At 39.4% G+C, this 20,557-nt stretch overlaps 4 protein-coding genes across 8 annotated transcripts; 2 read left to right on the top strand and 2 right to left on the bottom strand.

The window, feature by feature from the left end:
• The first annotated feature begins 501 nt into the window (after window positions 1-501).
• On the top strand, window positions 502-7,726 carry Top3alpha (topoisomerase 3-alpha). Of its 3 annotated transcripts, XM_088202166.1 has the most exons (16): window positions 579-711; window positions 777-986; window positions 1,785-1,880; window positions 1,958-2,037; window positions 2,094-2,264; window positions 2,323-2,498; window positions 2,558-2,840; window positions 2,901-3,112; window positions 3,175-3,286; window positions 4,954-5,183; window positions 5,246-5,372; window positions 5,433-5,593; window positions 5,654-6,152; window positions 6,983-7,220; window positions 7,285-7,445; window positions 7,519-7,726. In XM_088202166.1, the coding sequence occupies exons 7-16, from the start codon at window positions 2,561-2,563 to the stop codon at window positions 7,653-7,655; spliced, it is 2,157 nt and encodes a 718-aa protein (XP_088058292.1). In that variant the 5' UTR covers window positions 579-711; window positions 777-986; window positions 1,785-1,880; window positions 1,958-2,037; window positions 2,094-2,264; window positions 2,323-2,498; window positions 2,558-2,560; the 3' UTR covers window positions 7,656-7,726. The 3 variants fall into 3 exon arrangements, 2 of the variants coding, with proteins under 2 accessions (XP_088058291.1, XP_088058292.1); XM_088202165.1 differs by having other exon boundaries at window positions 502-711; window positions 1,785-2,037; XR_015811976.1 differs by having other exon boundaries at window positions 509-711; window positions 1,785-2,037; window positions 5,250-5,372.
• Cby (beta catenin antagonist chibby) lies at window positions 7,677-10,911 on the bottom strand. Of its 2 annotated transcripts, none has more exons than XM_088202244.1 (2): window positions 10,728-10,911; window positions 7,677-7,932 (listed from the first exon to the last, which is right to left on the bottom strand). In XM_088202244.1, exons 1-2 carry the CDS (start codon window positions 10,909-10,911, stop codon window positions 7,736-7,738), a joined length of 381 nt encoding a protein of 126 aa, XP_088058370.1. In that variant the 3' UTR covers window positions 7,677-7,735. The 2 variants fall into 2 exon arrangements, with proteins under 2 accessions (XP_088058370.1, XP_088058371.1); XM_088202245.1 differs by having other exon boundaries at window positions 7,757-7,932; window positions 10,715-10,911.
• On the top strand, window positions 10,723-15,272 carry LOC148226927 (protein Cryzl2-like). The gene is made up of 5 exons (XM_088202205.1): window positions 10,723-11,128; window positions 13,393-13,512; window positions 14,221-14,428; window positions 14,491-14,758; window positions 14,833-15,272. Exons 1-5 carry the CDS (start codon window positions 10,985-10,987, stop codon window positions 15,200-15,202), a joined length of 1,110 nt encoding a protein of 369 aa, XP_088058331.1. The 5' UTR covers window positions 10,723-10,984; the 3' UTR covers window positions 15,203-15,272.
• Pkn (serine/threonine-protein kinase N) lies at window positions 15,205-20,132 on the bottom strand. Of its 2 annotated transcripts, none has more exons than XM_088202181.1 (2): window positions 18,312-20,132; window positions 15,205-18,225 (listed from the first exon to the last, which is right to left on the bottom strand). In XM_088202181.1, the coding sequence occupies exon 2, from the start codon at window positions 17,024-17,026 to the stop codon at window positions 15,473-15,475; it is 1,554 nt and encodes a 517-aa protein (XP_088058307.1). In that variant the 5' UTR covers window positions 17,027-18,225; window positions 18,312-20,132; the 3' UTR covers window positions 15,205-15,472. The 2 variants fall into 2 exon arrangements, with proteins under 2 accessions (XP_088058307.1, XP_088058306.1); XM_088202180.1 differs by having other exon boundaries at window positions 15,205-17,210; window positions 18,928-19,678.
• Window positions 20,133-20,557: the final 425 nt, after the last annotated feature.

Genomic DNA, 20,557 nt, shown 5'->3' with positions numbered 1-20,557 from the left:
ATTTCACCAGTGAAAATATATAACTTTACTGAAAAATACACATTCACTATATATGGAAAAGTTGAAATCATATAATTTTAATAGCACCTGTCAAATAAATTTTATTTTCACTGGTGAAACTATATATCTACTGGTAAAAATGTATTCTGATATAATTTCATTGAAATGACATATTTTAAAAAATATTTTCGGGATAGATTCGAGACTGTAGGAGGGCAAAATACCCCCACCTGCCCTTTACCTTAAATAACGTATCGATCGGCAAGTCGTACTTTTAAATAAAATTCTGCATTCAAAATATGTAAATGACCCACAAAATTGTTATTAAACGGTAAATATATTAATTTTGAGATAATATTGAACAGCACATCCAGTTTATTTTAATATATATGATTTAGTATAAAGTTTAAGAATTTATTATTATATAGTATATTTTTAGATAATTTAGTTGAATTAATGTAACGACAAATTGAATAAAAATATATGAAAAGGAGATCGGATGACGTTTGAGGCGCTGGCCGACGAGTTCTGCTTTAAGACCTAATGTTTGCGGCATGGGTGTCGCGCGCGAAATCGGTTCGACGATTCGTCGCGCACTTGAGCAGTCGAGGGGGCGAGTCCCCCGTCAAAATGAAGTACCTCAACGTGGCCGAAAAGAATGACGCCGCTAAGACGATTGCCGGACACCTATCGAGGGGCACAGCCAGGAGGGTGAGACGAGAAAAAAGTTTGTCTTTCTCTTCGCTGTCGCACTTCTCACTAGAATATCTTCGCAGAGAGAAGGACTATCGCCGTATAACAAGATCTATGAGTTCGAAGCTACCGTGTTTGGCCAGAAGTGTTCCATGTCGATGACTTCTGTGTCCGGTCATCTGCTCGGCTATGAGTTCGTCGGCTCGTACAAAGTTTGGCAGTCATGCAATCCTCTGTCGCTCTTCGAAGCTCCGGTCGTCAAATCCTGTCCCGAAGACTATCAGAAGATCAAGGTGCGCTTTATTGTTTTTTAAAATAATCATTATTTTTATAATGTACTTCGACCAATACTCTAATATCGGTATGGATGGCTAACATTTTTAAGTGTAATATCGAATGCCATGTCTGTCTACTTATTCATCCGATTATTTTTCCCTGAGAGATGAGTTGCTTAGTTTGTATTTTGGACTTGACCTAATGAAAGTTCTAAAATTATAATTAGTTTTAGAACTCTCATTAGGTTAGGTTTGGGTTTGAACAGCAAATGGACGTTACGTAACTGTCAAATTGTGTTTCATAGACATTTTAAAGCTCCATATTAGCGCCTATCAGTTAAATAATATTTTCGCTAAGAGAAATATATATCTACTGGTGAAAATGTATTTGGACTTAACTAGTGAAAATATAACTTTACCAAAAAATAACATTTGTACATCGGATGTAAATAAATAATGATAAGTAGTCCTTTTGAACAATATTTTTTTTTGCGAAAGTACTACCTAGAAAGTCAGTACTTTTGAAGGCAATGTTCCGCTCCCTTTGTATCTTGTAACATATGTATAAAAAAGGCTAAAGGAACTTATACCTGAAATACATCGGTATAGTTCAGATTCATTATTTGTGGTCAGTTTTTACTTTTTTTATAAATATATTCTTGCTATGATTTTTTCCAGTTGGGCTCCTCAAGGAGAACTACAAAATAATTCTTTTTCGTGTTTTTGTTTGATAAAGAAGCATTTCTTAAGTCATATGTCACGTTTCTAATAAACTTTAAATATTGTACAAATCTAAAAACGTCTACTTTGTATCAGATGACTCTGGAGAGGGAGATTCGCGGATGCCAAGGCCTCATTATATGGACGGATTGTGATAGAGAGGGCGAAAATATTGGATTCGAGATCATTCAGGTTTGCACTGACGTTAAAAGGGACCTGAAAGTGTATCGGGCTAAATTCTCTGAGATCACTGCTGCTTCTGTCGGCAGGGCGCTGCAGAGTATTGGCGCTCCCGACAAAAAAGTCAGCGAGGCTGTGGACGTACGCCAGGAGCTCGATCTGAGGATAGGTACAAATTAAGACCGGTCACTTGAAATCAGTCGTTTTATTGACTCTAAATTTCAGGGGCTGCCTTCACCAGATTTCAGACCCTGCGTCTGCAAAAAGTCTTTCCCGCACAGCTTGCCAGCAACTTGATCAGTTACGGCTCTTGTCAGTTTCCCACCCTGGGATTCGTCGTCGAGAGATATAGAGCCGTGGAGAGCTTCATATCTGAACAGTTTTGGAAAATTGCAGGTTTGTACGATCGTTATATATTTCGGTTTCAATGATCCTTGAAGTTGTATCTTTGCAGTGACACATGTTCTTAACGATTTAAAAGTAGACTTCAACTGGAAGCGAGTGAGACTCTTCGATGAACAAGCTTGCATTGCGATCCACGACATCTGCACCGAAAACCCTCAAGCCAGAGTCGAAACCGTGAAGAGCAAACCCAAATCTAAGTGGCGTCCGTTACCACTCGACACCGTCGTGCGTATATATTGTATATTGCTGTACTTTATACTATTTTTAAAATTGGTTTATTTAAGGAAATGGAAAAACTCGGTTCTCGCAAGCTAAAGATAAATGCAAAGGAAGTGATGAAGATCGCTGAAAAGTTGTACACGCAAGGTATCATCAGTTACCCCAGGACCGAGACCAACATCTATCCTAAAGAGCTGAACCTGAGTAATCTGGTGAGCCTCCAGGCCGACGATCCGGAGTGGGGTTTCTTTGCGAAGAGAATTTTAGACACAGGAGGCCCGACGCCGCGTCAAGGAAAAAAGAGCGATCAAGCTCATCCTCCGATTCACCCCACGAAAAACGTCACCAGTGAGTTATATCGTAGCTGTTTTGTCTTATTCTTTATAATATAACGTACACATCTTGCAGATTTATCCGGGAACGATAAGAAAGTCTACGATTTGGTAGTGCGATCCTTTCTGGCATGCTGCTCTAAAGACGCAGAGGGGCATGAGACTACAGTCGAAATTAACATCGCTGGAGAAAAATTCTCAGCTAACGGTCTCATGATAATAGCCAGAAATTATTTGGAAGTGTATCCGTACGACAGGTGGTCGGCCAAAGAGATTCATGTGTATCGCGTAAGTTTCGTTGCGTTATTGATCTTATCTAAATTATATGCTCTTCTAGTTCCGCGTTACAGGAAGAACAAACTTTTGAACCTACGTCCATCAATGTCACAGCCGGAGAGACCTCTGCTCCTTCTCTCTTAACCGAAGCCGATCTAATCGCTCTTATGGAAAAACACGGGATCGGTGATTCTTTTTATTAATATTATTTATAACACATTTCAATTTCATAAAACAAAAACACAGGTTAAACTGTGTATTTACCGTAACGTATTTATTTAGCGCTTTAGCCAAAGATGTTACTAATAGTATAATAACTTAAATAGTTTAAAAAATCGATATCCAAAATTCCAGAGGCTCAAAACTCGTTTCAAGGCAGTGAATATATCCGTAATAATAAAATCACTTACCATCAAACTGAATTGCGTACCAATAAAATAAAAATATATTTAATTAATTTTCAACACTTTACTGTAAATATACGTGGTGATATTTGCACCGTGCTTAACCGTGCAATTTTAACATTTTGTTTGATACTTACACAATTTAACAGACAAACAGATTTATTTTAACTGCTAACAAATATAATGAAAACGCACTGATTCTATTACGCTTATTCTATTACTTACTCTGCGGCCCGCAAAGACTTTTTAAAACTATAAATATCAATAGATATCTAAAGCAAAACATCAAAATCGCTCTCAATTATTCGAATATTGAATAAAAATGGATGAAGTATTCGAATATATTTGTAATTTTTTTCTCAGTTTTTACCGATATTAATTTATTAAACTAATTAGTGTAAAAAATCAATAAATTGCCTGTAAAATATTATTTAATTAAAAATTAAGTACTGTTTTATTTTATAAAATATGCATATGTGTGAATTACTGTGAGGGTGTCAAAAGAAAAATATTTAATTTATTATTTTACATACTTTTTGATCAGTGGCCATTTAAAATTTTTCCAGGGTGGAGCGAAATTTTGGTTTGTTAATTTATATAAAAAATAAAAACCCCTCTTCATGTTAAAAATCGTCCATGTTTTTTTCTCGCTTAGGTTTTATATCCTCAATGTTGCTACATTTAAAAAAAATGCACTGCAGACAAAAAAATTCAATAAAATCAAATATGTAATTAAATATTTTTAAATTGTAAATTTTCGACTGATAATTCTATGATTTAAATTTTTCAAAAAAATTCTTGTATTTTCAGTGTATGTTGTTTACATAAAATTATGAGAAGCAGTGAATTTTATTTTAACTCAAATACGAATTTTTTTGAGAAGTGTCATTATTTTAATAAATCACACGTATTTATGGCAAAATTTTGGGTAAGCAAATGCAACCCCCAAATGACATCCCTGTGTCTCGAAATGAATAAATACGAAAATATATCATGATACGTTATTAAAATCGCCGTGTTAAAAATTAAAGAATTTATTTTTAACACGGCGATTATAATACGTACAGTGTTAAAAATAAAGAACTTATTGTAAAGGTCACAAAGTTTAATATTTGTTTTTATGAGTAAAATTATTTCACCATCATTCTATCTTTTTTATTTTTATAATATTTAAATTTGGTGATTCTAAACACAAATTTAATTTAATTGGTATGCGATCCACAGTTTGACGTTTACTGATTTAACCATCGTGAATATAAAAAAACAATCATTACGAAAATGTATTCTAAATTTGATGTTAAAAAGTTATGACGGCTTACAAAAAATAAGTAGGTTCTAATTTTCGCAAATAAGCCCCGCTGCACGGCTATATTTTTAAAAATAATGTCCAGTATGCAATGTGCTAATATACTCGTTGATTTAATACATTAATGGATGTTGTCATTTCAGGAACTGACGCAACTCACGCGGATCACATCGAAACCATAAAGAACCGCTCATATGTAGCTCTGGCCGATAATATTCACTTTGTGCCTGGTCTGTTAGGAATGGGACTCGTAGAAGGATACGACTCGATGGGTTTGAGTTTCTCAAAGCCCCATTTGAGAGCCGGTCTAGAAGCTGATTTAAAACGTATATGCGAGGGAAGCAAATCTCCCCAAGAAGTTCTTTCGCAACAGGTAACTTTCGATTGCCCGTGTCGATCAACGGATTTGTCTCTAACTGAAGAACTTTGGCATAGATAGCTACCTATCGAGACGTATTCGTGACGGTCACTCGGGACGCAGGTAAAATCGACTCAGCGCTGAGTGAGAGATTCGAGCAGGCGCCTCGTCAAGATGCGGACCTTACCCCTTATTTTCAATCCGGTAATTCGTCCCGATCGTAATTCGAATCAAATCTGCGAACTCACGCTTGCATATTTTCAGTTATGAAGTGCAGCAAGTGCAGATCCGATATGACACTGCGTAAGAAAAAAGACAACGAAGGATACTTCGTCAGCTGTATGGGATATCCTAATTGCAAAAACGCCATTTGGCTTCCGTCACTCGTAGACAAGGTCACGGTGACGGATCAGACCTGCGAAACGGTAAGTTTACATATGTCATAATTATAAATTATTTGCTTAACATAAACGTTTATGTTGCAGTGTGGACCTACTTACATGAAGTTGGAGTTCACTTGGAAGAATCGATCGTTGAATCACCTGTACCCTTCGCCGTACGTCGGTTGTATAGGTGGTTGCGATCCACGATTCCTGCAAATGCTGAACATTAACGTCGGATCGCACAGTGTCACTTCTCAGAATGTTAATAATTCTAACGATAGCGGTTTCTCCTCTTCGAGCCGAATTACGAGTAACTCCATTCCTAGACCGCAGCAAAGCGCTGGTCGCGGGCGACCTCAGCAGAGAAACGAAGCTGCGATTCGTCCTAACGTCGCTCCAAGAACTGGCAATTCAACGGGAACGAATTTGTTTAATGCCGCATCCGATAGTGGGATCGGGTCTCAACTGTCTCGACCTTCGGGCCAGGGAAGTTGGAACTCGACGCCGCAACCGAATCCCAACTCTGATGACAATCAAGTCGTTTGCAATTGTGGTGATGTGGCCGTTCTGCTTACTGTGCGCAAAGCTTCGCCTAATATGGGTAAGAAATAAATTTCTTATATAAGTTACTCGTATTGTAAATAATATTTTTTTATTAACCCTTCTGTTTCCGTGCTATTTTGGCATACTATCTAAATAGTGATACATCACATAATAAAAAAAAGTATCCAATTATTTCTTCAATGATGGTTTTCAATTCGGCTATAAAATGGCTAAACATTTTTTATTTTAATATGTTTTAATACATTTTTGAAATCAACTTTTCTCCAAAGAAAAAAGATTAACACTTAACCGGCGAGTTAGATAGTCCCTACCCGTTATGTTCGCTGATGGTAATCCACGAGATGGGTAAAATCTACCTATTTTGATATCTGATGTATAGTATCTATCTGCAAAAACTAAAGCATATTGTGCTGCTATTTATGGAATGAATTTTTGTACTATATAAAGAAAAATATATTACGATTATTTTTCCTTGAATAGAGATTAAAGCCTCTTTTTGTACGTTAATGGACACCATAAAAAAATTGAAATAATATAATTTATTTGACTAACCCACATTAGCTGTTATAACCCGCCGAAATTGATGCTTAAGATGTTATTTTAAATTTCTTTGTAAATATTCTTTTTAAATAAAAATAAAACATATTTTGGATGTAAATTAATTAGGTTTCAATTTTACGTGACCCACATTTTAAAAGCTATTGATAAAATAATTTTAACAGATGTAGTATATAAGTCGAAAGCTATCATATTTTTTCTTTTTAATTGCCCGTTGTCATGCTGTAATCGGCGAATTAATGATCCGTGCCTCAACTGACATTTTAAAACGAGATCAGGCTGACTTAATGAACTATTTTTAATTTTTAGGTAGACAGTTTTATAAGTGTCCTAAGCCTCGAGAGATGGGCGGATGCGATTTTTTTCTTTGGGCGACCGAACAGAGCGACACTAGCAATCGAACCGTTTCCAGCGGCGACAACTTTCAAAGAACAAATTGGAGCACCCGCAACAACGTTCCTTCGACTTCCACTGGGAACGAAAACTCAAACTGGAACAACTCGGACGATAACGATGTCAAATGTCGCTGTGATTTGCCAAGCAAAAGGTACCGTTTAAAAAATCCCATCGACGACTAATCAAACATGTCTAATTTTATCTTTTGTGTGTAGAATTGTAGTACAGAAAGAAGGGCCCAATAAGGGACGCACATTTTACGGTTGCTCCAAATCAGCCTCCGATAGATGTAACTTCTTCCAGTGGGGTGATGAAGGCGTTTCCTCTACGTCGTCTTGGAGCGCTCCTTCCGATGATCAGCCTTCAACGTCGCGTGGTATGTCTTCTGATATCGATTTATATATATATATATATTGGTCAGTCTTTCTTAACGTTTTTATTACTTTTAGGAGGAAGAGGAAGGGGAAGGGGAAGAGGAAGTGGAAATTCGCACGGGTCTGCCCCTTCTGCAGAAAGGGGCAGAAAGAGATGCGGCAATTGCAGGGAAGAAGGACACAGGCGAAACAAGTGTCCCCGATTGGAATAATCTCGAAACAGTTCATTGTTTGTAAATATTGTATTGTAAAAAATATATGAATATATTTTGATATTTTTCAATTTGGAATTTTATTTAATATGCCTCTTGAACGTCCTCGGCGGCTCGGTTTGTTCGCTCTCTAATTGCGACTCAGCCGTCACCTGCACCAGCATGTCTAGAACTATTTCAAACTTGAGCTTAAGCATGTTGTTCTCCTCTGTGGAAGCTTTCAAGAGCTTTCGAATTTTAGTGTTATCCTTTTGGGCGGCGCCGGGAGATTTGAGCTCTGAAAAGTAAATGAATACAATTTTAGCTCTAGGTATTTTAAAACAAAGATGGCAGTAAGATTCGGTTAAGTATTCATTCTCCTTTGTTTACCCATAACAGCTCTTTTTATTACTCTTAAATAAATGATTAAGACATTATAGACATACCATTTAAAAAGTAATGAAAGAAGCAGTTATCAAATAAATAAAGGAATTTGCTATTTTACAAAATATTTTTTTCGGTCGGCTGGAAGTTTGAGAAATAATAAAATCTTGAATCCATCTGTTTTGTGCTCATAATCTCACATTTTGCATTTTTAATTATGATAATAAAAATGGCTAGCATAATTGTTATTATTATTAAAGCAAATCAGCAACGCTTTATGTAATATCCGACAGTCTTAAGCTGCAATTTATTGTAAACCGTCGAGCGGCCATTGTGTAAATAAAGGTTTTTAAATGTAAGCGTTGATTTGCTCTGATCATTTGTCCTGTTAAAACGAGACGAAAGTCAACGGGAACTGGAAGAACGGCAGCGTGAATAGACTAAATTTTTAAATGTATATGTTTCAAGATTATTCCATTAATTTTAAAACGTATTTTAGATTATTTTAAAACTATCTAATAATATTATTAAATCAGTAGTGGCCAAATGAAATCACTTGGTGAGCCAAATAAAATAATGCGTCTTTGAAGGGCCACACATAAATATTTTACAACTTAATAATAATATGATATGTTTTTATATTTAAAATAAATAAACAGCTTACAATTAAGATATAATATTTTATTAGTTTTTAAAATTGTTTTAACATTTATTTTTATTACATGATAATTTTTTGTTGCCGATCGGCTTGAAAATGTAAAACATATAGAAATTTCAAAATTTCAAAAGGGCCAATCAAAACCTTCATGTGGGCAACTTGTGGCCCGCGGGACACGGTTTGGCCATCGCTGTATTAAAGCAAGAAATTAAAACCACTTAATAATGATTCACGCAACGTATTGCATTTTTTTACACTTTCTATACAATTTTCCCGAAAGAAAATATCGTGGTTTAAGCTGCGCAACGTAAAATTTTGGGTGTTCTGCTAATAAGCTATTTCTATAGATTTATTGATAACTTATAAACTATCAATTTTTTGTATAGAACATGTTGAAGGTCAAATAATTGTGAAGATTTCGCTCATATTTTTCATAAAATGCAGAATTGTACTTCAGGGACGGCATTTCAGCTTTTCCAGTGGGGGTGGCGGCAAAAGTTAGCCAGTCAGTGGTCATCTTTTTAAAAATTTCCATTATATTAAGATTCATAGTATTTCATTAAATGTATTTTCTGCCCAAATTCAAGAAGGTTTATAATTCACATCAAAAGCAATTAAATCGTGCCGTCGCCGTTGCAGTAGTTAGCGTTCATACTACTCTTGTAATAGTATTACAAATTAAATAAGAAACATATAGTATTAAAACATTTTTAGTATTAGGTTTGGGTTTGAACAGCAAATGAACGTTTCGAAACTGAGTTTCATAGACATTTTAGAGCAGCAAATAATTTCACTAGCGCCTATCAGTTAAACTATATTTTCGCTAGTATAAATATATGTTTACTGATGAAAATGTACTTGGACTTCACTAGTAAAAATATATTTTCACTGAAAAATACACATCTCAAATAAATAAATAAAGACCAGTGTGTAATTTTTTATATTACTACATCCGGAAAAGCTGAAATTCTATAATTTTAATAGCACCTGCCAAATAAATTATATTTTCACTAGTAAAAATATATATCTACCGAAGAAAATGTGTTTTGATTTGATTTCATTGAATTGACATATTTTAACAAATATTTTGAGGATAGATTGGAGACTTGTTTTTTCTAAATTTTCTTTGAGGATAACCCGATAATTTCTGGTTTAGAATTAAGGACGTCATTTCAACTTTTTCCGGTGGATGTGTGGATGGGGGTGGGGGCAAAAGTTCGCCAGTCAGTTGTCGTTTTTGTTAATATTTTGATTTCATTAGGATTCATAGAATTTTATTAAATGACATGCATTTTTCTGGCCAAATTCAAGAGGGAAAAATGTCCTCATCTGCCTCCTTAAAATGACCCTGATTTTGACCAAGGCCGGCTCTTGCGAAATTTTTGTTTGAAGTGGATAAATTCCTGAGAGAGTTAAAAAAATGCATGACGTAACCAAACCATAATCAAGTTTAAGATAGACGCATTGTACATCTAAGATGTTAGCGCTCATCATCGTTGTGTTGGAAATAAGGGTGCGTGTACGCATGCATGCATACATACATAGTTTTACGCGAATTTGCTAACACCGATAGGAGAACGTTACCAATACATCAGGGCTGTTTTAAGGGTAGGGTGACCATACGTTGGAAATTTAATTAAAAATTATAATGTGTTATATTTTTATTATAAATTATCGTAATGTTGTGGTATTTAGTAATAAATAAAACAATTCCTGTAATATTCTATTGGTATTTAAAAAAATATTATATTGAACAGATATTCAACCTGGAGAGTGATACCAAAACTGCTCTCATGTTTTTGAGTTAAATATGTATATAAATAAACAAAATAAGTAAGAAAGTGATATTTTACACTTTCCCTAACAAATTAAATTAAAAAAGTAAAAATTAATTGCACTCGTAATTTCACAAGGTCACCTTATTATATTTTCTCACCAATACTGCGACGATGAGCGTTCATATCTTGAACGAAAGCATGAAAACGTGTTGGGCAATCTTAAATTTGAAATTTGTTTTGTTACAAATAAATAATTATACCGGCTTACGATACCTAAAGTCCATTGGCCGTCGTCGAAGATCAGCTCTTTGTTGGAGAGCGTGAGAGTGAGAGGCGGAACGGCAAGGCCCAGCTCACCGGAAGCAAACTCCGGACCCAGTTCCCTACTGACGACGTTCGTATCGAGCTTTCTCGCCGGGATCCTCTTGGGAGCGAACTTGTTTGCGAAAAAGGGCATCGCGACGTTTCCACGGCGACCGCGCTTTTCACTACTGGCAACACCGATGCGAATGTCAAATATGTAACCTAAAATGTTGTCGGGACGTTGGGCGCTGGGGACTTCGCTCATTCGCTGCGCTAGGGCAGCCAGCCGCGCTGCTTTTTTGCGCCGGCCGGGAAAACCCCTCGAGGTCGAACGACTCGAGACCCCCGGCGCGCCCCTTCGACCCGAACAAGTAACCGAGCGCATAATATTAAGTTACCAGGAAAATAATTGCTGTTTTTGCTTTTCAGCTTCAAATTTTATATTTCAATGAAATCGTTATTTCATCGTGATCATTTTAAAATTTATTTTAGTAATTCGTTTCTATTATTATTCGTGAAAGTCTTTTTCAATCAAAGCTGTTAATTGGATCAAAACCATGCACAACAATTTGAGCGCTAGCTTTTAAGTTAAGCATTTGTAATCCGAAAGTTTTGGACCACTTTAATATCTGGAATAATCAAACGCGTTAGAAACAGGCGCCTCCTCATCAATTTTACGAAAATATAAGAATCACTGATACGAAGTTCTGTTATGACAATAGAAAGAAGTTTGTACAAGGGTTAAAAAAATAAAACTTCTAGGCATTTTGTAAAATTGTAATAGCTCCAAAAGAAAATTATGTTGGTCTGCTGTTAGCCATTAGCGCTGAGAGTGATGTCACTAAATTTCCAGTCAATCGTGTGAGGTCCAGTCCCGCATCGATCAAAAGAAACGGTCTGATCATATATTGCACGACTGAATTGGGTTATAAATTATAGCCTCGTTCACAATCTTGTCATCATATTATCGTTTGTTTAAATATTTTTACAATTCCTTGCAGAGTAAATAAGGTCTTCAACAACCGAGCTGCTGCCCAACTTTAAAATTTCACACCACTGGAATAACTAAACATGTAACAAATTATCAAAGATATATTGATTCTAATGGTGTTTGTTTCGATTAATAAAGGTCATTATTAGCTGAAAAAAATATATTTGAATTTGTACTGCAATTATTTTCCTAACAACCTAATACTTACTCTCACATCCATTTGCGTACACAAAGAGTTTCATATCTTACAAATTTAACATTTTCAAAAGTTGTAGGAGGGTGACAAATGGTTGCAATCACCAGATAAAGTAGTAAAGGTTTTATAAAAGAAACAATATCATTTGATATACATATGGTTCTTGTTAAAATTTAAGATCATAATTCTGTTCTAAAAATTTGAGTTAGTTTTTTTTTAATATTTCTAACCAAAAGCATTTATTTTTTACAGTGAGTAATAAATTATATTTTTAACCTTGTCAAGCTTTGTTGTGCAAAAACACATACGAGATATGTGTAATGTTATTGCATGCACATCAATAAACTAAATGCAACACGTATACTTACAATATATTTTATATTCATTATCTTCATTTTTTCCATAATAATAATTGTGTATAATAGAGGCGAAATAAACAAAAAATGAAACATAAATTCTTAAAACAGTTTCTTTCTAATTATATTGTATGTGCTGCAATTGCTTTATCTGAAGACCAACGTCTTTCTAAATAGATTGGCTCTAATCTTAGGAAATATATTTATATTTAATTTTGTATTGGTTAGTTACTTGAAAGTGCCACATCTCAGTCAATAAACGCAAGTTAGATCAGCCCACAATATTCACATACACTACATGGAGATTAACAATTCACGAAAATATTATGTTGATATTTTACTTAAGGTCAGCGCTGAAACGATTTTATTGCTTTTCATGTAGATTTTTGACTTCTGAGCAGGGATAATTGTTTTTTGCGCTCAATTGGTCAAAATTCGGTTTAGATATGCTTCAATTGTAAGTCGTAATTTGAACGATATAACCAAGCGTTTCCACTGGGAAGACACGGATTAATTGATTTTTATGTGGAATCTAAACAGGGACCCCCTTGAATTTGTCCAGAAAAATGCATGTCATTTAATGAAATGGAAATATTAAAAAAAACGACCGCTGACTTGCCTACTTTTGCTCTTTTGTTTTTCTAAGAACTGCTATGCAATATTTCAACACTTAAATAAATTATATATTTAGTGTGATTTTGAACCACAATAATTTTTCTTGATGTTCAAGAGATGTCTCTGTATTTAAAAAAATATTTCATCAAATATATTATTAGTTAGCAACAAAATTAGGAGTGGTCGGCATTCAAACTGTTAATAGTAAAAAAACATACAAAATAACGAATTTATGTCACACATATTACATAACTCAATTCTTATGTAAAACATCACTCTGAATAAATTTAAAACATCTTTTCACACATAATTTTAAAATAAAATATAACTTGTTTATTTTGTATTTGTAATTGTGCGTCACCTTCGTCTCTCTTTTACAATTTTCAATCAATTACAAACTCTTCGTGAATAGTACATAACTATTATGTTAACCAAAGCAGCGTTTTCCTTCTCGGCTTAACAGTATGAACTTTTCAGGTCGCCATCGGAGTGCAGTACTGCAGCCTGAACAGCAACGATGTCAAGTACCTGGAACGAAGCGATGACCGCTCGCTGCCTCGAGTTCCTGGTTATGAGCTGTCCGGCGAGATAGTGGAGGTGGCTAATCTAAGATAGTATCGCTCGAGACATATATATTGTAGATTTGTTAAAAGCTTCGGTGTCAAAATGAGATAAAATACATAATGCATCCATTGACTTTGAGTACTTGGTCGAAAAGAGATCAGCAAACGTTAATTTTAAAATCAAATACCCGTGCTTATTGAAAAGTTTACTAAGATTGCTACTTTTTTGTAAGCCTGATAATTAGGCGGCACCCAAATACAGAGTTGTTCAACAATATATAGTTGTATAAAATCCCTATCATAAGCTCGAGGAAATGCTTTATCAAATAATTTTGCAAAAAATTTTTAAGATAAGAATCTTTTGAACTAGACGAGAGTAACAATTAGTTTGAAATATTTTATAGTATTTTGCTAGAACTGCTATTTTTATTTGTTTTGTATAACCCTAGATAATCAATATTTTACTGTATTGACAATTGAGAGATAAGATTATCATTTTGTAAGTAAATCAAAAAATATAATTTTGTGAATTAAGGTGTGGTTTTTTCAAAGTCAATATAATGACTTCCACATGATTATCTTTATCAAGATTTTTATCTATGCTGATACTTTTGCCGGTGCTGATAAAATCGACATCGATTTTATTGGCTGAAAACATAACAGGGGATGCATGATCAAGTTTTGATTTTCCATAATTTTTCCCACAAGTAAAAATAGTCAATACGAAAATAAATTTTTACAGGTCGGAAGCGGAGATCTAGATTTTACTCCAGGACAACGCGTCGTCGCTATAGCGCCCGAACGATGCGGAGGACTGGCTACTCGCGTGTCTCTAGAAGCCGAAGACGTGTGGCTTTTACCTTCGGAGGTGTCGACGTGCGATGCGGCAGCGCTCGTATACGGCCACTCTACTGCTCTCCTAGCGTTCACTGAAAAGCGACCTATAGATGGTATCGTTAACGCGTTACAGTCGGATAAAGACGAATTAGATAAAATGAAAGCATTCTTTCAGAGAACGACACCGTTTTGATAATCGCCGGAGCGGGAGGTTTCGGATTGGCGGCCGTGGACGTCGCAGCCGGCTTGTTCAAGGCCAAAATCATCGCTATCTGCGATACGGAAGGCAAGGCGAGTCTGTTGCGAGACAGAGGAGCTTACGCGGCGTTCAAGAATGATCCGAAGCACAACCTCAAAGAGATCGCGGACGCCACCGAAGGCGGAGGAGTCGATTTGATCTACGACGCCGTCGGAGGTCCTATTCTCAATACTGTGATCGATTGGTGAGCACTATCCGAGCAATCGTGATCTTATTTAACTTTGCGGTGATTTGATTATGCTGTTTTTAATTTTCTAGTCTGAAGGATAAGGAGAACGGAGCGGTGCTCACAACTTACAAACTGGAAGAACTCAATATACTCTGTAAGGAGAATGGCGATCAAGACAACGACGATGAGAAAAAAGTCAAGAAGGGAAAGTGCGAGATATCCAAAGAAATATTGAAGAGAGTACAGACTGTCAGTTTGGCCGAATGCAGGTGGGAGAACCGAGAAAAGTATCGCAGTATCGTGGAGCAGGTGCTGAGCTTCTGCGAAGACGGAGCCATCGGAGCGCACGTGAGCAAAACGTTCGATCTGGAGGAAGTGAACGAGGCCATCGAGTACGTCAAAGGAAAAATGTGCACAGGGAAGGTGCTGATTCGAGTGGAGGACAAAGATGAAGACTAGTGTTTTAATAAAATGTTTAATGTTGATATACATACTTAATAATCTTTGTAATAAATTGTTACAAAACGTTTATAAATGTATATAGAATATATATATGCCCGTTACAACAAATCCATACGATTACCGCACACTCGTTGAGCAATGGGGGACGAGCCCGTAACACTAGCGGGTAATAAATTATACAAGGTCAAAAAATACTCTCCGTTACTCTAGTATTTACACGAAAAGGCGAGCTGCATCGTAACAGTAGGTATAAAAAGGCAGCTCCGGTCAGCACCAGTCGGCCATGTAGGAGAAGTCGCGGAAGAGGTCGTGGTCCCGCGAGGAGAGCGCGCGCGGCTCCTTGGGCGGCGTCAGCACGGCGCTCTCGGACGTGAACTCGCCGTCGAAGTTGCTGACGTCCTCTTGGGAGGCGACGGTAGGAACGAACGGCGGCTTGATCTTGCGCAGCAACAGTTCGTCCCAGGCGATGTCGCGGAAGAAGGCCTGCTTCTTGACGTCTTCGGCGTCGCGCTCGCTGGAGCCGAGGCGACGCTCGGGATTCTTGCGCAACAACCGACGCATGAGGGCGATGGCTTCGAGCGAGAGCATACGCGGGTAGCGCACGTCGTCGTTGACGATGGAATCGAACACTTCGCCTTCGTCGTCGCCTGGGAAAGGCGACTCGCCTACCAGCATCTCGAAGACGAGTACGCCGAGGCCCCACCAGTCGACGGCTCGCGTGTACGACGTCTCCGTGAGTACCTCGGGCGCTAGGAATTCGGGCGTGCCGCAGAAAGTGCCCGTGCGGTCTCCCCAGCCCATGCCTTCTTTGCACAGGCCGAAATCGGCGATCTTCACATAGCCCTCCGTGTCTAGTAGCAGGTTGTCTAGCTTGAGGTCCCGATACACGATGCGATTCTCGTGCAGGTACTGCAGGCCGAGTACCACGCACGCCGCGTAGAAAACGGCGCGGGGCTCGCTAAAAACGTCCGAGTGAATATGCATCATAAGGTCTCCGCCGGCCGCGTACTCCATCACGAAGCACACGTGCGCGTCCGTCTGGAAACAAGCGAACAGATTCACCAGGAAAGGGTGACGGATCGCGTTGGCCGCTTCGAAGATGCGTTTCTCCGAAAGCAGCGAGTCCACCTCGTCCCGAGATATGACATCGCCCTTTTTTAGCGCCTTGATGGCGAAATACTCGCCGGTGGCGCGGTACTGCGACAGTATCACCTTGCCGAAGTGGCCGCGTCCCAGCACGCTCAGCAGCCGGAAGCAGTCTATAGTCATGGCGCCGGAACGACGTCGCTCGGCGAGGGGGCCAGTTCTCCGCGGTGCCTCTTCTTCGCCGGAGTTCTCGACGACGGACTCGGGAGACGGCGACGGCGGGTACTCGACGATGGGATCGCAGGTCGGGGTGGAAGCGATAGCTGCGGCGACCGCGTCTTTTCGTTCCCGCCACTCCTCGATGTTGAGAAAGTCGAACTCTTCTAAAGCGACCCGCAGCTCCCGTTCCATGCGGCGGTCGGGAGCGTCCGGCGGAATGGGGGGCGCGGGCGCTCTCGGCGGAGGCGTCGGTACGCCCAGCGGCCGCACGCCCGCCATTCCGGGCAACGTGGCGTCCGGGTTCTCGTCGACCGGAGCGATCTCCTCGACGGAGGGTGAGCCGCCGAACGCGAGTCGGCCAGGCTGGATGGCCGCGTGGTTGTTCGAGGGCGCGGATCTCTTGAGCAGGCGCCCCCAAGTGGCCACGTTGGTGTTCATCTGATTGGCACGCGGAATATTCTTAACCTGCCTGAAAATTTTGCGCTGACGCTGCAGCTTGGGTTTCCTCGACACCATCGGGTTGAGGAACTTGATCTCGGCGAAGAGCAGCCCCTGCGGCTCTAACTGCAACGCTATGCCGTGTCGCACGTCATCGATGAACTCCTCCAGCCGCAGATATTTGATGGCGCACAATCCCCGCCAGTCCTTCCAGTGTACGTCGATCTCCAGTTCTCGAGACTTGTCCAGTTCGATGGAGAATCTGGAAAACGCAAACAGTCAGACGAGTGCGGAAGCGCTGCAAGCTTCAGGAATCCGAAAAGAATACCATACAAATCCATACCGAAACCGATCCACTAACAGTGGACAAAGCTAGACCTGCGTGAGAACATTACAGTACCATGAATGTGCGATTATGCTACTAGCATGCTATTTAAATTACGGAATCTAAATTAAAATTACACACAAATATTTTTGTTATATCTAATTTAAAGGTATACATTTATTCGGGTAAACAACAAAATGAAGATGAAAATGAAACATAAAAAGGAAGACGTTTAATTACCATTTGGATGCTAAACAACGATATATCGTTGCTCGTCTTTATATAAAATAAACGCTAACAAAGATCGCCGTTGACGTCATGATGCTCGAAAAAGTAAATTAATTTATAAAAATTTTTGAACGAATTTAATTATAACGAATATGTGTAAAAGAATAATTTTTGAAAATGCCGTAGCATCACAGGATTGCCCCTCTTAGACTGCAATTCGTATTGACAAACATTTCCTTAGAATTGAACAAAGCGAGTACATAAATAAAATAAATTTTTGAAAGAATTCATAGAAATTCACAAAAGCTATCCTTATTCGTGTAAATAAAAGATAAAAATGTAATATTACATAACAGGGTATATATTAGTTTGTTAGAGAAAACAAACACGATAAGTAAAAACAGCTTATGATCATCTTAAAACAAAACGGTTTATCATATATATTGAATAGCGAATTGTCTCCGATTGTCAGTTTTGAATGAAGTTTTTATAAAAGAATTTATATTCTGCGGTCGGAATTAATATTAAATGGTTAGAACGTTAGACAGTGTTTTTTGTTCGTCGCTCTGAATACCTTAGTGTTCTACATACAATTAAATAGATTAGTTGAGAATTATTCACGGGGCGTTCAATTAATTTTATAATATTTTTATCCTAACCGTTTGATACTTATTCTGACCATTCTTTTATTAAATTCTGATTGAATGCTATTTTTATTCTGAACCTGAATAATAATAATATAATTATGACTAGGCTGACGCAAAGTTGATTTAAGTTCTGATTTATTTTGTTGCCAATTGTTTTCAAAACGCCTTTTACGCTTGGTTTACTTTAGTCATATTTAAAGTTTTTGATTTTTGCCAAGTATTGATTTTATATATAATATTATTTTATCGCAATTGAATCTGCTGTTTTAAACACATACAATTTAAAAATTGTATAAAAATGAAAGAGCAAAACCAGAAATAACAATTAATATACAAGTGCAAAATATATTAAAAACATGGAATATAGTTGTCAGACTTTGGATGAAGGTTTGTGTTATTGAAAAATCAGTATTAATATTTTCATTAACACGTTGAACACTAAAAATGCAAATAATTTTTTTAAACCATTAACGTTTTAACGTCAAATTTAAAATACCGTTTCAATGTTAAAATATTTGAGGTGAATGGACATTTTTCATTATATTTGTTTTGTTAGTAGTTGAAAGAAATCTGTAGTAATAACTAAAAATGAATAAATGTGTTCAATGTGTTAAAAGTAACTGTTAAGGGAGTCAATTAAATTTGTTTTTGACACAGGTTCTCAGATGTAACGGCAACGATGCTAGTCAACAACGATTTGAATGTACGTTTTCAAGACAAAAGAAATACAGAAATGTAAATATGTAACAATTTATAAAATTGAGGCCCCCGCGATATACCTCTGATCCCAAGCCTGCTGCGAGCACGGCTTCCAGCTGGTCTGGCCGACGGCGTGGTTGTCGAGCTTGAGCACGGCCATGACCTCGGTGCTGGTCTCCTCCTTGACGCTGTACGACTTGATGGAGTTGCGGATGGTGACGCCCTTGACGAAGGAGCGCAGGTCGGAGGAGGGGCTGGCCGATGAGTCTTTTTTGGTGCGGCCGGGCACGTCCTCGAGCAGATCCTGCACGCCGACGAGCCGCACCTCGAGCTGGCCAGTGACGAGCACGGCGGGCTGGGGCGCGGGGGGCGGCGGCGGCGCCACGGACGGCAGCAGGGGCGCGTAGCCGGCGGGGCCGGGACTGGCGCGCAGCTCCCTCGCCAGCTCCTCGGCGGCGGGGCTGCGCGGCGGCAACTCTTGGCGGCGCAGGTCGACGGCGCGCCGCAGCAAGTCCAGTTTGTGGCGCGACTCGAGAAAGCTGAGCTGCGCCTCGTGCAGGGCGCGCTTGTCGGGGGGTCTCGCGTTCTGCAGCAGCCGCACGGCGTTCTTGGAGCCCTCGGCGACGGCCGTCTCGATGCGCAGCCGGTTGCGCAGCTCGGCCGCTCGCTCCTCCAGCGCGTCCTCCGCCCCGGCCGCCTTCTCGCCCCGCACCTTGGACATGCGCAGCCGGATGTAGTCGATCTTCGCCTTCGAGTCCTGCAGCATCTGTTGCGCCTCGGCCAGCAGCTTCTTGTCGCGCGCCCCGATGCTCTGCAGCATGTTCTCGGCGCCCTGCTTCACCTTCAGCTCGATGTTGAGCTGGCGCTCGAGGGGCGCGAGGCGACGGTCGGCGGGCGTCGAGGGCGTCGGCGCGGCCGGGGCGGTGCACTCTGCCGACAGGATCATGTGCGAGTCCAGCTCGCTCAGGTCCTGCGTCAGCTCCTTGAGACGAGCGTTTGACTTTTTCACTATGTCGGCGACATCGGAGAGCGAGCGCCGATCCGTGGCCACCTCGCGCAGTTTCTCCGCCCCCTCCTTGATCTTCAGCTCCTTGCGCAGCTCGCGCCGCAGCAGCTCCTTCAGGTGGGCGAGGCGGCCGGGCTGCGCGAGCTCCTCCTCGTCGAACCCATACTTGAACCCGAGGGCGTGCAGCCCCGAGCCCATGGCGCCGCCGCCCTCGCCCATCGCAGCCCCCAGGTCGCAGCGCCCGGCGACACCCGCCGGCCCGAACGCATGCGCAGAGACGCCGCGAGTTAGCCCAGCCCCTCCCCCCCTCTCCATAAATGCTAACGCGGATAGCCTCTACCCTAAAATGTGACAAATAATAAAATTAAAAAATATATAATATACAAAAATAATAAATAAAATGCTATGTGACAAACATAACACGATACACGTGTAATTTTATTACCAGAACAAAAGTTATGAGCAGAGACGAAGACGATGTAGAGAGATCTTTGCAGTTTGTGTAAATAATGTTCTCCTGTCGTTTAATTACATTTTTTTTACGAAATCCACCGATATGAAGCGTATGAAATACTTTCGACGGCATCGATCGTCGATTCGCCACACTCACAATATTTATGGATCCCATGGGCATCAATATTCTGAATGGCCACTGCCTTGTCGCCCGTACGCAATAATATTCACATTTTTGCTGCCCTCACTAT

This window comes from Plectrocnemia conspersa, unplaced genomic scaffold (genome assembly GCF_051122295.1).
Source record: "Plectrocnemia conspersa isolate PC_06_02 unplaced genomic scaffold, ASM5112229v1 ptg000013l, whole genome shotgun sequence".
NCBI lineage: Eukaryota > Metazoa > Arthropoda > Insecta > Trichoptera > Polycentropodidae > Plectrocnemia > Plectrocnemia conspersa.
The sequence above is the reverse complement of the archived record's forward strand: the minus strand, read 5'-3'. Positions and strand labels throughout refer to the sequence as shown.

Coding starts and splice junctions, on each gene's coding strand:
- Pkn (XM_088202180.1), bottom strand. CDS start 19,667: ATGCTGCAGAGCATCGGGGCGCGCGACAAGAAGCTGCTGGCCGAGGCG. Junction 17,211..18,927: donor CAGCAGGCTTGGGATCAGAG/GTATATCGCGGG, acceptor TGCGTTTTCCAG/ATTCTCCATCGAACTGGACA.
- LOC148226927 (XM_088202205.1), top strand. CDS start 10,985: ATGTTGTCGGGACGTTGGGCGCTGGGGACTTCGCTCATTCGCTGCGCT. Junction 14,429..14,490: donor TGAAAAGCGACCTATAGATG/GTATCGTTAACG, acceptor GCATTCTTTCAG/AGAACGACACCGTTTTGATA. Junction 14,759..14,832: donor CTCAATACTGTGATCGATTG/GTGAGCACTATC, acceptor TTAATTTTCTAG/TCTGAAGGATAAGGAGAACG.
- Cby (XM_088202244.1), bottom strand. CDS start 10,911: ATGCCCTTTTTCGCAAACAAGTTCGCTCCCAAGAGGATCCCGGCGAGA. Junction 7,933..10,727: donor CGACGGCCAATGGACTTTAG/GTATCGTAAGCC, acceptor TTTACTTTTCAG/AGCTCAAATCTCCCGGCGCC.
- Top3alpha (XM_088202165.1), top strand. CDS start 544: ATGTTTGCGGCATGGGTGTCGCGCGCGAAATCGGTTCGACGATTCGTC. Junction 2,038..2,093: donor GGAGCTCGATCTGAGGATAG/GTACAAATTAAG, acceptor TCTAAATTTCAG/GGGCTGCCTTCACCAGATTT. Junction 2,841..2,900: donor CCCCACGAAAAACGTCACCA/GTGAGTTATATC, acceptor CACATCTTGCAG/ATTTATCCGGGAACGATAAG.